The 12,981-nt window shown below is 38.2% G+C and overlaps 1 protein-coding gene across 2 annotated transcripts in view; it reads right to left on the reverse strand.

Moving 5' to 3' along the window:
- Window positions 1–12,981, reverse strand: part of VAV3 (vav guanine nucleotide exchange factor 3) — a gene marked incomplete at its 3' end in the record, with an annotated part of 291,483 nt that overhangs the window by 167,664 nt on the left and 110,838 nt on the right. For both annotated transcript variants that reach the window (XM_084243513.1, XM_084243512.1), the window contains exons 3-4: window positions 2,755–2,813; window positions 993–1,058 (exon numbers count right to left, since the gene is read on the reverse strand). In XM_084243513.1, coding sequence (XP_084099639.1) covers window positions 993–1,058; window positions 2,755–2,813 — 125 coding nt within the window. The remainder of the gene's footprint in view (window positions 1–992; window positions 1,059–2,754; window positions 2,814–12,981) is intronic.

The raw sequence follows: 12,981 nt of genomic DNA on the forward strand, positions 1-12,981 counted from the left end.
GAATTATTCATTCATTAAAAATAGGACCTAGTAGATACTGCTTGAAGTTCTAGAAAGACAGTCAAGTCCCTGACCTCATGAAGTTTACTTTCTAATGAGAACACAATCAATAAATGAAGCAAAGAACATTATCAGGGAGTGATAGTGCCATGAAAACCCAGAGCTGGGTAAGGGGTGGCAGCAACTTCAGACAGTATAGTTTGGAGGGTCTCTCTGCAGAGCGACATCTGAGCAGACACTTGAATGGCGAGGGGTCAGAGGTATGGGCAGAAAGGAACAGTAGGCATGATGGCTCTAAAGAACAAGCTCAGAGTGGTGACTGTACTAGGATGGAAAAATCAATGAAGGGATGAATTGCCAAGGATTTGAGTCTTTCTTAGAACCTAACCTATTTCTAATTGGGATTCTATGCAAACAGGCCTGAACTTTGTTATCAGTTCCTTGAGCGGGGAGGATCACATTTAATATTTATTTGTAATAGGCATCAGTCACTCAGTCAGCAGAAGATAATCAGCTGCAAGAACTATCTTCTTTTCCTGACTATTAAGTGATAAAGTCCTACAGGATAAGCACCATCTAATGAACACCACCAGCCCATGCTTGCCTTGTCTTCCTTGAACTGACAAAACACTATCTCTCCTACAACTGCAGCCATAGATTCTATTTCACTTTTTAAGTGTTCCTTAGTTATCTAATTCCAGTTTCATCTACTACCTCTATTATGCCTTTGAGAACCATCCAAATTTCGATTCATGGCGGTAGGTGTCCTTACTCTTCATTACATGGCTCCCACAATGTAAGACACACAAGAGGAACTAGAAGCCTGTTAAAGAACATTTGCTTATGAAGCTTTCCATCACCTCTTTGACATTAATTATTAGTCATTAAAAGTGGCTACTTTTCCCTTCTGAAAACTATTTGAACATCTACAGTCAAAAGCCATAAATACAAAATTAGCAGTGGTTTAATTTCGCTGAAAATGCTCAACGTACTCTATTAAATCAGGAAGGGCTTTGTAGATGTCTTCATCATCCACACTTTCTTCTGTGGGGAAGGGCCTAGGAAAGATGGAAAGGGAGAAAGGGTGAATCAGCAACATCAGGGCTGGGTGTTTTCCTCTTACTAAAGGTCTAGGCTCATGTGCTACCCCAGTGGTCAGTGAGTCACTCACTGTCTGACGCAACACTGGGGCTTCTCCCACAGTGCCTGCCCTGTGGCTGTGTGCAGGGGTTCCCCAGGGAGGCTGTGGCATCTGCAACCCAAAATCACCCATTGCAATTATGCAACCACATGATGTCACCACAGTCATGTGAGCAGTCGTGGGCATGCTCCCTAATGGCTCACCTCACAGCACCCACCACAGCCCCCCTCACCATGAGTTCAGAGAACAAGCAACCGCCTAAGTGCCCTGCCTTCAGCACTGTGTCTTTGCACTTACGGAATCTGTTCTGACAACCTGATGATAGTCATCCTTGCATGACTCAGCTCACAAGTACAGATGGAAATTATCAGCAGACAAAACTCCCAGGTCCTCTATATGTGACTATTGATTCTGATATACTTTTCTGTTCAGACTAGAAAAGTAGTTTAAGTTGTACTTTTTTATTTTCATGTTATTGGCAAAATGAAATCAATTGGTCCTCAAGGAAAATGAGGTATTTTCTTTCTCCCCTGTTTGAAGAAAATCACTTTATTTTATCCCCAATGACTAACCATTGGCTCTTTTGTCTCACACTACCATGAATTTTTTTTATTAACACCAACATAAGTTTATGTCTTAAAATCACAGTAATTACCTATAATGCCAAGGTTTTACTCTTCCTTTACATGATGACAAATGTTTCATAAAAGAAGATCCATTAAAATAATAAATAAGCACTAAATTATTATATTTAGTATATTGAAAAGCAGATTTTCACATTGGATTTATAGATTAATTTAATACTTAAAATGTTTGAGGGATGCATGTTTTAAAAAGTAATTAATTAAAATGTGGGAGAAATACCAAAGATTCAAGATCTTTTTTCCAAACAAAATTAGGTCTGTTTTGTTATGCTGATACCATTACAGGTCCATTGTAGAAAAAAATTAAATATGAATAATTTAATAGAGGGAAAAAACCTTTTAATGTTTCCTTTCAGAATCAAGAGTACCTCAAATTATGCTATTTCAAAGTAGAAACATGCTATTTCAAAATTTGCTGTTTACAAATAGCAAAATAAAATTTATGTTGATATGGGTGTATCAACAATCGTGTATTGAACAGCAAAATTACAAGAGATTAAGACTTGATCCAGCCTATGGACTAGCTATTTTGAAATCTGCCAAACTCCCAGCCCATTTCTAAGAAAGGGCCCACAGAATGTTCTACCAAGGGTCACTGTGCTTTGTATCTGGGGTAAGAGTGGCTCAGGATCTGCTGCTGAGTTTTGTAAGATGTACTATTTATTTAACCATGTCTGCTTGTCTTGCTAAATTGCATATAAAGATATGCTGGAGGAACTTTTTCAAAAGAAACTAGTCAATGATAATCACTACTAAGTTGAAAGCAATATTTACCCAATGTGTCTTATTCAACTCAATAAAAAAGTTCTTACTTGTTCAATAAATTTCAATCGTGTATTCAGCATTTACATTGACATGAATAAGACATGATCACTGTATGCAAAGTGATTTGCAAGTAGCAACCCAGTCAACAAGTAATCATTATATTGAACTGAACGGGTCACTTGAACCACAGAGAAACAAGCTTACCTGATTCCTGTGGACAACGCAAAAGGTGTGCGAGAAAGTCGTGATAACGTTTCTATAACCTGAGAAAAGAGAAGAAGTGTTATTTGAAAATGTACTTCCAAACATGTATGCCTTCCAAAATAGTAACTATACAATCTAATATTAATGGTAGCAGTAGAAATGTATGCTTTGCAAATGCCAAAAAGTGCAGAATGAGAAGAGATATGGCTGGGAAGTATAAATAACTGGTTTGTAATATTTCCCTTCCTTTTATTAATACTTTTTGACTAAGCAGATAACTAAACCATCTAGTTTGCAGTTTTCTCAACAGTCCTATTGGTAGTATATCTATGTCTACTTCTACAGAATATGAAAGATGTTGCAAAGCTATACTATCCCTAGACAGTAGTTACTGGCCACATGAAGCAATTTGAATTAAAATGTTAAGACAGGGCCTCCCTGGTGGCGCAGGGGTTTGAGCACAGCACTGTGAGGTTGTCTGAGGACTTTGCAGTGCGAGTTCAATTCCCAACCAGGAGAAACCCACATGGCGCAGCAAACCTCTCCTGTCTCACCCACTGCTCCCCTCAGCAGTGTATTTCAGTACATCTGCCTGTTCTGCTCCCCACTCTCTCTGGTGAATCCTCTCACTACCACCTCCCCACTCTCTCTGGTGAATCCTCTCACTACCACCACCCCCTTCCCCGGGACTCTGGCCTGTACCCCACTTCTCAAGAAAATAAATAAATAAAATGTTAAGACAAAAACATTAAGTTCCTTATGTATCCTAGCCACATTTCAAGCACTTGGCAATCACACAAGGCTAGTCACTACTCTATTGGACCACAGAAACAGGACATTTCAATCATTACAGAAGGTTCTATTGGACAGTACTGCTGTCAGCAAAGTGGTTTAGAGAATGGGCCCATTAGCCAGACCACATGAGTTCAAATCCTACTTTTACCACCTATCAGCCAGGAAAATTACTTAAGTTCTCGGGCTTCAAGCATCTCATGTGAATGCTGCCTATAACAGATCATTAGCAAGTAGTAGATTATTGTGAGGTTTAAAAAAGAAAATGCACAATTCTTAAATGGTAGCTATTTATTACAATGAACACCTTTAAGAATATTGCTTTATTCTGAGTCATTTCAGAAAGTTTCCTATATTCACCTTGAATATCTCTTTTTCAAAGATTCCCCATGAAGATCTCCAGTATCTAAACCTACATGTGTCCTGTTATAGCTTTAGCATGAGCCCCCTAGCAATTTTACCCTCCTTCCCATTTTTATGCCAAATATCATCTCTTTCAAAGAGATTTATACCAAATATTTATACCAAATATTTATATTTATACCAAATATCATCTCTTCTCAAAGATTCAGTGATGAAATCAATTGAGTTAAATATAGTTTTCTTATGATATCTGTCGCTATGATAATAAATAACTTGTCCCAGCTATAAAACCTAGACAAATTCTACTATATGGTCTGGTCAGATGATGGGGAAAAAAAAAGGAGAAAAGACAAAAATCTATCTGTAAGTTGAGGGAAACTTATGATTTCTCAGTTCAGAGATGGAAACATAAAACCAAAGTCTCCATCCAGTGCTGAAGAAGCATCATAAGGTTATCAACTACATATATACTTATCTCTGTCCCACCTCACGAGCAAGTAAATTGTAGTTAGAAACTCATAGCTCCTCAGTAAAATACCTGGATGAGTACTAAGTTCACCTTTGCCAGGTTCTACAAAATATAGAGTATTTTGTCTGATAGTTGAAAAACTTAAGTGAGATAATGCCCAAATGCTTAACTCAGTAAATGTGAACTTATTATATAAAATAATTTGTAATGAAAATTTTATTGAAAGCCTTATACAATTTCTTTCTGGTTGAACCTTATTGAACATGTCATATGAAAGCAAGACATAACCAATATCAATTAATTTGATAAAACTCAATATCAATTAATTTCCCATAATAAAGATAAATCATCTCCAATGAGTCTATAAATTCAGAAAATCACAACTGAACAACTTATCGGAATAAACTGATTTAAGACAAAAATAATGATTTGATAGGATTCAAAATAAGCTATTACTGAGTGAAATTCTAGCTTTGGGAAGATTCTGGAATAGTCTGTGGAGAATTCAGGCTGATGAATTAACTATATTTTTTTAATTTCAGCATGTCTCATCCCGATGTGGCACTGTTGTAATACTATGAGGCAAAACCTGCTTCGATTCCAGTTTACACTGTGGTGCCGGCAGTGTCACTAGTACTGCTTTGCATTAGTACTAGTGTCACTAGTACTGTTTTTCATGTATTATCACAGAAATGTATTTTATTCCCTGGGGATATTTTCTATAATAATTCTGATGTATCCACATAATAAGAATTCAATTTTTGTTTCTTTTTCTACCAATAACCAGAACTATTCACACCCACACACCCCCACATTCAGGCCCTAGCAAAAAAGATCAGTGGGTAGTTGGAGTTTGTTTCATAGATTTGTCCACCAGAGGGAGCCAGATGATAGCATATTACTTGGGTCTCCTTTTGACTATGTTATAAAGTCCAACCATTTCTGAGTATCAACAAGATGAAAACAACCTCCATTATTTATTTTAAAGGATTGTTTATTAATATTCAGTCAAATTTTAAAATAAAACAAAGATACAATTTCAGTAGATGAGAGGATGAAGGATAATATGTAGCAGCATCTTGAAATCAATCCCTCCCAGAACCCTAATTCAGTTGTTAATTATTATGTACATGGAATCCACCCATTAACCCTAAGTTCAGCCAAAGCAAATACACTGTTTAGTCAGTGTAGTGTTTTTAGAACAGTGTGTATTCTAGAAAGGTGGTGTATATATCCAGATTTAGAATAGACAACTATACAAATTAATGCCAGATTCTTCTGCCATGAGAAGCATCCTTCAAGAATATTTACAAAAGAAAATAACCCGTAAGGCAGCAAGCAGACTATTTGCCCTAACATGTATTAATTTCTAAATTGTTTCCTGAAAAATATGAAATTATAGACATTAATTCCCAGAAAGGGAGTAACAAGTTAGAATATTTGCATGTTGTTAGGCTAACAACCAACTACTAAGTCAAATCAATATCATGGATTTTCTCTCTTTACCTACATGTATCCCTTGTTTGAAGAGTGACATTTGTAAAGAAATGAAGATAATCCTGAATATTCTAAATTAGGGCTACTGTGGGTGGGAGATGGGAAAGGTGGAGTTTCAGTATGCTGGATTTAAAAGGGTGGATTTAAAGGGATTTAAAAGGGTGGATTACATCCCAGAATCTGTGAAGTATCATTGAAAAAGTTTAAGAAGGAAGTTAGTGATGTCGAAACTACATTTTCAGAAGATCATTCAGCAAAGTGAAGGAAAAACTGGTACGAGAAACGGGGTACAGATAGGGACCCAGTGACCTATTGGAATGTGTTCTCCTCAGTCCAGGTGACAAATATTAAGCCTGAATACAATAGCAGTGAAGATGAGGGGAAATGTGACAAATATTCAGGAATAATAGTTGATGCACGATGGCAGCTAAGGAAGGAAGAAGAACTCAGGATGACCTGGGCACACTGTCAGTGCACATAGGTGGCCACCTCCAAGGATGCTGACCTGGAAACCCTCTGGGGTGCTCCCGAGCAGCAGTCCCCATTCTGTCTGTCCCTCTCCAGAGCTGACTGTGTGCACACCCTCCTCCAGGGATCCCTCTCCGTGTTCCACCTCCAGTCTAGTGCTTTGTGTCCCCACAGGAATCTGGACATAACTCTGCCGTAATCCCTCCTGCCTCGCTATTTTTTCTGTTTAAAGTATTTAAGGGGGCCTCCCCTGGTGGTGGCGCAGCGGTTGAGCGCTGGGCTGTGAGGCTGCCCACAGCCTCTGCACCACCAGTTCGTTCCCTGGCCGCCAGCGAGGGTCCCACAAAAATAAATAAATAAATAAATAAATAAATAAATAAATAAATAAATAAATAAATAAAGTATTTAAGGAAATTCTATGGGGACTACACCTGCGGGCGGCGGGGGAGCAAACATTGTTTAAAAATGAACAGTGATATAAAATATATATAAATTTTAAAAAATAAAAATAAAAAATAAAGTATTTCAAAAGGACTCACTTATTTTGTCAAATTGAAATAATAGATTAATACATGAATGCTACCCCTGTCTACCTCTCCATTTTCTGCTTAAAGTGGACCAGAGCTAAGAATCTGGTATGATGCTTATAGAATTTTTTCATTTTCCTTTTCTTTGCCGTTATTATCTTTAAGTAATGTGTTTCTATTATGTAGATTTTGATTATATATTTTTCTACAACATGTTTGTGTTATTTAACAATACATTACAGACTTGTGTCAACACAGGAATCTACTTTCTTCTTTTAACATTGCCAAGTATTTCAGTGTATGTACATAAGGTAATGACATAACCATTCTCTGGACAATGAGCTTTTTCAGCATTTTACCATGACAGCAATGTTGCCACCAGCATAATCACCATCCTTGCCAAATGCCTTTTCAACTGCGTGCAGGCTATTTCCATAGGAAACATTTTTAGATGGGAATGACTAAGTCAAAAGATACATATACAACACTGACTTTAAACTCTGCAAAAATTCATATGCCCCCTAAGACTGTCTGAGGACATAACAAGCCATTCTAATTACCTGTTTGTATTTCTGTCCAACAAGGGGAAATGCCTTAAGGACATGGAAATCAAATAACTTCTTCACTGTTCTATTCCCATCACCTTCTTCACAGCTGGCCTCCTAACAACCACTTAACACAAAAATGTGTGTTGCTCAAACAAATGAATGACTCATACTTACCTGGCAGAATCTTGGGAAGATTAGGGATAATACGTGTAAAGATATGTGAAGAACTTAACCTGGCACAAGCAGGGAATGACTGAATAAGTAATTGAAGAAGGAGCTGATTCTGAAGATTAAAAAGTATGAGAAAGAGTTGACTCTGCTTCAAATCTAGAGAATATATACATGGCAGCAAGCCTCCCCAATCATATTTTGCCCCTACTAAGGATTTTTATTTTGTTCCAAGTTTTCACTTTTGTCATCTTGGTAGTCAGTTTAAAAACCTTGAATTAAAATTTTCAAAAACAAAATGGCAACATCTACTAATAAGGCTTCCCATTTTAACTATTCTTTTCAGGAAGCCTTCTGGCCAAGCTCACTCTTAGTTTATCTAGCATATTAGTGCACTCAATGTTGCAATTGTAATTAAAACAAGTCAGCCATGCAGAAGCCTTAAGCTAAAGCTACTTCCAAAGTGTGGAGTAAAGGAAGTCCCAGCCACAGAGAATAACCATGGGGGCTAGCATGCAAGCCTTCCCTAAGGTTGCTAATTAATTGTGGATTTATCTCCTTGAGTTCACCATTCTGAAGTTTTACCTTTAAACCTTCTCTCTGACACATTAGAAAGGCTATAATTATGATTCTTAAACAAGGAGCTGAATCCAACAGGAGTTTCTGGGCAAGTGATCCTTACAAAGAGGGGGGCTGTTTGAGGGCAACAGGTAGCTGCAGGTTTTGAGTCCCAAGTGCAAGAGAAACATCTACATTCCAAAAGAGACCAAAGTCTTGGGGCGCCATAGCATGGAGCTACCATCCAGCAGCTAAAGCTATGGCAGAGAAGCTGCATCAGATCCCTGCAGGCTCACAGCACATCCCTGTGAAGTCACAGAGGGAAAACCCAGGCCCCAGAGCACATAGCAGGGAGTGTGGACCTGGGAGCACCAGACTGAGTAATTCAGACAGAATTTAGGCTGCAGTCTAGTCAGGTGCAACCCAGAGGCAGCCCAGAGACCACATTACCCAGGCAGCCCAGGCACCTACTCCCAAAGCCCAATTCGAAACCCAAGCAGATGGTGAGGTTCAGATGATCAACATATTTCACCTTAACTCTCCTAGGAAATCAACAAAACTCATTATTTTAATTTTCTTTGCAATTCTCATTTCACACAGTAAATTACCCCATTCGGTACACCGAAGCTTAGTGCCATTTCTACCAACACATTGCTAAAATACCTGGTTGTTGCTTTGAATACTGGAGGATGGTGCTGAGAAACATCCCTAGCGCCTGTTCTATGGGCAAAGTGAGGCAGTACAGCCAGAGGAAATGAATATTTTTCCTGTATCAAGATTATGAACTATGGGAAATGAATTTGCATTCGCCAAAAGGGTACAGTATCTATATAGGTCAGATGGGTCCAAATGACAATTTTTATAGGCCTTGACAATATCATAAAGGCAAAAAGTATTCTATGATATTTTAGTCATCAAAAGTAAATCTTGGGCCTCCCTGGTAGCTCAAGGGGTTAAGACGCAACCTATGAAGCTGCCTGCAGCCACTGAACATGAGTTCGATCCCCGGCCAGCCAGGGAGTGACCCACATGGTGCAGCAGACCTCTCCTGTCTCGCCCACTGCTCCCCTCATTCAGGAGATATGCCTGTTCTGCTCCCCAATGTGTCTCTGGTGAATCTTTTCACACACACATCCCATCCCCTGCACATTTGACCTGCACCCCAGTTCTTGTATGCATAAATAAATAAATCTTTTTTTAAAAAAAAAAAAGTAAATCTCTATAGAGAACAAGAACTTCTCTTTAGGGGAACTGAACTGGAAGGAGGAGCTTCAGACTCACATTTTTTAGATTGAAATCTCAGCTCTATTTCTCACTAACAAGGTAACCATGGGAGTTAAAGAGATACCCAGAGCCTTACTACCCTTATCTACAGAATTTAAATGCAAACACCACCTATCACACAAGCTTATTGTGAAGATTAAATGAGAAGGTAGATGGAGAGATATAGATAGATATGGAGATAGGTAGGCAGGTGGATGGATGGATAGATAGACCGACACACACACACAGAGATGGAGCACATACAATAAATAGTACATTCTTCTTCAAATGTCTTTTTTACCCCTAACCTTTTTTAATTGTAGTAAAATAACATACAACATAACTTACCACCTTAACTATTTTTCAGTATACAATTCAGTGACATCAAGTGCATTCTTGTTGTACAACCATTAGCACATCTATATCCAGAGTTTTTCATCTTGCAAAATTAAAACTATGTCCCCATTAGACACTCAGTCCCTCAGCCCTGGCACCACCATTCTCCTCTGTGTTTGTATCTGACTACTCTGAGTAACTCATAAGTGGAATCATACAGTATTTGTCTTTTTATTACTGGCTAATTTGGGTTAATTTAATGTCCTTGTGGTTTAGCATGTGTCAGAATTCCCTGCCTTGTTAAGACTGACCAGTCTTTCTTTGTATGGATAAACCACATTTTGTTCATCCACTCATCTGTCAATGGATATTTGGGTTGCTTCTACCTTTGCCTAATGTGACTAATGCTGCTACAAATATAAGGACACAAATACATATTAAAATCCTGCTTTCAATTCTTGTGGGTATATATCGAGAAGCAGAACTGCAGGATCATATGGTAACTCTATTTTTAATACTGTTTAAATGCATTTATTATTATTGAAGCATCATTGTTTTGCATCCTTCATAGTGTTTTGACCTTAGAGGATCTCCCCCCTCAGATGTAGTCACCAGAGCACTCCCGCCACCAAAGCACACATGGTCCTCCATTGTGCTCTCTTCCCCTTAACCCCCATTCTCAAGCCTACCCCTCCCCTCCTTAGATCAGCCAGAGACCTATGGTCAGCTTTCAAGTGTTGGTTTTAAAGTTTGTCTTTGTCTGACCTTTTGTTTGTTTTTTCTGTGTTCCACCTATAAGTGATACCAGCTGATATTTATCTTTCTCTCTCTAGCTTATATCCCACTAGCATAATTCCTTCCAGCTCTACTCATGTTGCTGCAAATGGCATATGTTTATGGTTTTTTATTGCTAAGTAGTATTCCATTGTGTGTGTGCATACACACATTTTCGTGTGTGTGTATGTGTGTGTATACACACACATTTTCTTGATCCATTCATCAGACACTTAGGTTGTTTCCCTATCTTGACTAGTATAAATAGTGCTGCAATAAACAGAGGACTTCAGGTTTTCTTTAGAATTAGTCCTTTTGTTGTGGCTAGGGTGTGGAGAAATAGGAACCCTCTTACACTGCTGTTAGGAATATAGACTGGCCCAGCCTCTACAGAAATCAATTTGGAGGTTTCTCAAAAGACTAAAATTGGATTTGCCATATGATCCAACAATTATATCCCTAGATATCTACTCAAAAGAATACTTCTGCAAATTTCTAATGCCATTGTAGTCGTCATCATCATATCATCATCATCATCATCATCATCAATAAAGTAAGGTTTGGTCTTTGGAAAGCACTTCGGAAATTAAAATGCGATGTCTATCTCAAATTATCACAGTATACAAAAAATATTGCCAATAGCTGTGCACACATTTAATAAGTCAGGGTTAGCTCTGTATAGTACAGAGTGGTCAGTGTTTGGTAATACCTGCCAACAGTTGGTAAACTTGTCCAACTTACAGCATTATGTTCCAAAAAACGAAGACTGTAGGTGGTGAGCCTTTTTTATTGTATTTATTTACTGTATGCTTCCATGTAATTAATTTTTAGCCCAAATACTCAAGTGAAAAAATAAACTGTCATCCAAATTATCTCTAAGAGTCTAAAAACAATTGCATTTGATCTTGCAAAAGTAAATTTTAACAAAATACAAATGTCCCACAACTAGTCAACACAAGTAAAAGGGGGTGAAAGTGTCTTGTACACTGTTTTAACCATCCTCTGGGTTCAAAGACCAAAACAAATGAAACTTGGAATTCACTAGTTCAGAGTTGGCTGTCTGGAAGCATAATTCTCTTATCAAAAATGTGTGCAAAGACAAATATTCACTCATGCTCCAATATTTATACTGGTTGAACTTCATAGACAGACAACAAAGAATACATTTGTTTGTACACACTGAAAAGGAAATACTTTAGTTTTGAAAACATAATCACATTGCAAATCATTCTCTTCCTTCACCTAGTGTAGACACACAATCTACAAAGATTATGTGGCAAAGTCACTGCCAGAACAGGTATTTAACTGAAGACCCTGTAGGTGATGCTGATTATTCCATGTGCCCTTACAGAAATGATGCCAGCAGAGCAGATGAGGGTGCAGAAATCGCCAGCACACTGGGAAACCAGGTGCCATTCACACCACTCACTTTAAATGGTCGTGTCCCTGTGCCAGCATCAGGTCAAAGGAGAAGTTGTTTCTGTGATCCAAAATAGGTTGGGGGAGTTCTATGAGGCTTCAGGGACTTGGAAAATAGAATGAATTTTTAAAACTGCCCACAAATCATACAGTTGAGTCAAAGTCAAAACATTTTCCAAACTCAGCTCACTTTCAAAGTCATGCAACTTGCTGGCAGATATCTCTGTTTCCTGAGTGCTGCCTACATGCTATTCATCCACTCTAAAGGATGAGATCACACAGTCCAGAACAAAACAGCAATGCCAGGGCAACAGGAACTGACAGTGGAGGGGAGCATGTCCCTTCTGCCAGTCTGCAGGTGCCCAAGTTTATTCCTGGCCTCAGGGCTGCTTGCAGAGAATGATGAAGTACCTGCAAGTTATTTTCAGATTTCAAAATCACCTTACATAAACTATACCTCTGCCTAGAGGTCTAGGAGAAATAAATGACTGCACTTTGTTCTGGCTGGTGTGGTAACACTGTTCACTTCATCACTTTGTCAGTGCTTGTTTTCTTATGTGCTTAAACAAGTAAACAGTGGGTAAACTGATTATTATGCAAGAAACAGTTTCAGACCCAAGCTTGCAGAGAGAAATAAGTGAGACAGAGCATACTTATAAAAATTGAAGAAGCCACATTAGTAAAAAAAAAAAAAGGATAAAATTAATTTCACTTGTATATTTAATTAAAATCCAATTTAATTCACTGTATACATAATATTATAAGACCCATATTTCTCAGCATTGGCTGAATGTCAGAAATGGGGAGAAGCTTTTGAAAAACGCCTGTACCAGATTTCCTCTTCAGAAAATATAACTCCAAGTCTGTGATGGGTACCTAGGGTCGGGACTTGTTTTTAAGGCACCCCAAGTGATCCTGGCTAGAATGCAGCCACGCTGAGAAACCACTGGCTTGGATACTAGAACAGCTTTCTGAATTTGTGAAGTAAAACAGAAGTTGTTTTTTCATTCTTAAATTTAGCAAATAATTACTGAGTGCCGACCAC

This window comes from Talpa europaea (assembly GCF_964194135.1).
Source record: "Talpa europaea genome assembly, chromosome: 9".
Lineage (NCBI taxonomy): Eukaryota > Metazoa > Chordata > Mammalia > Eulipotyphla > Talpidae > Talpa > Talpa europaea.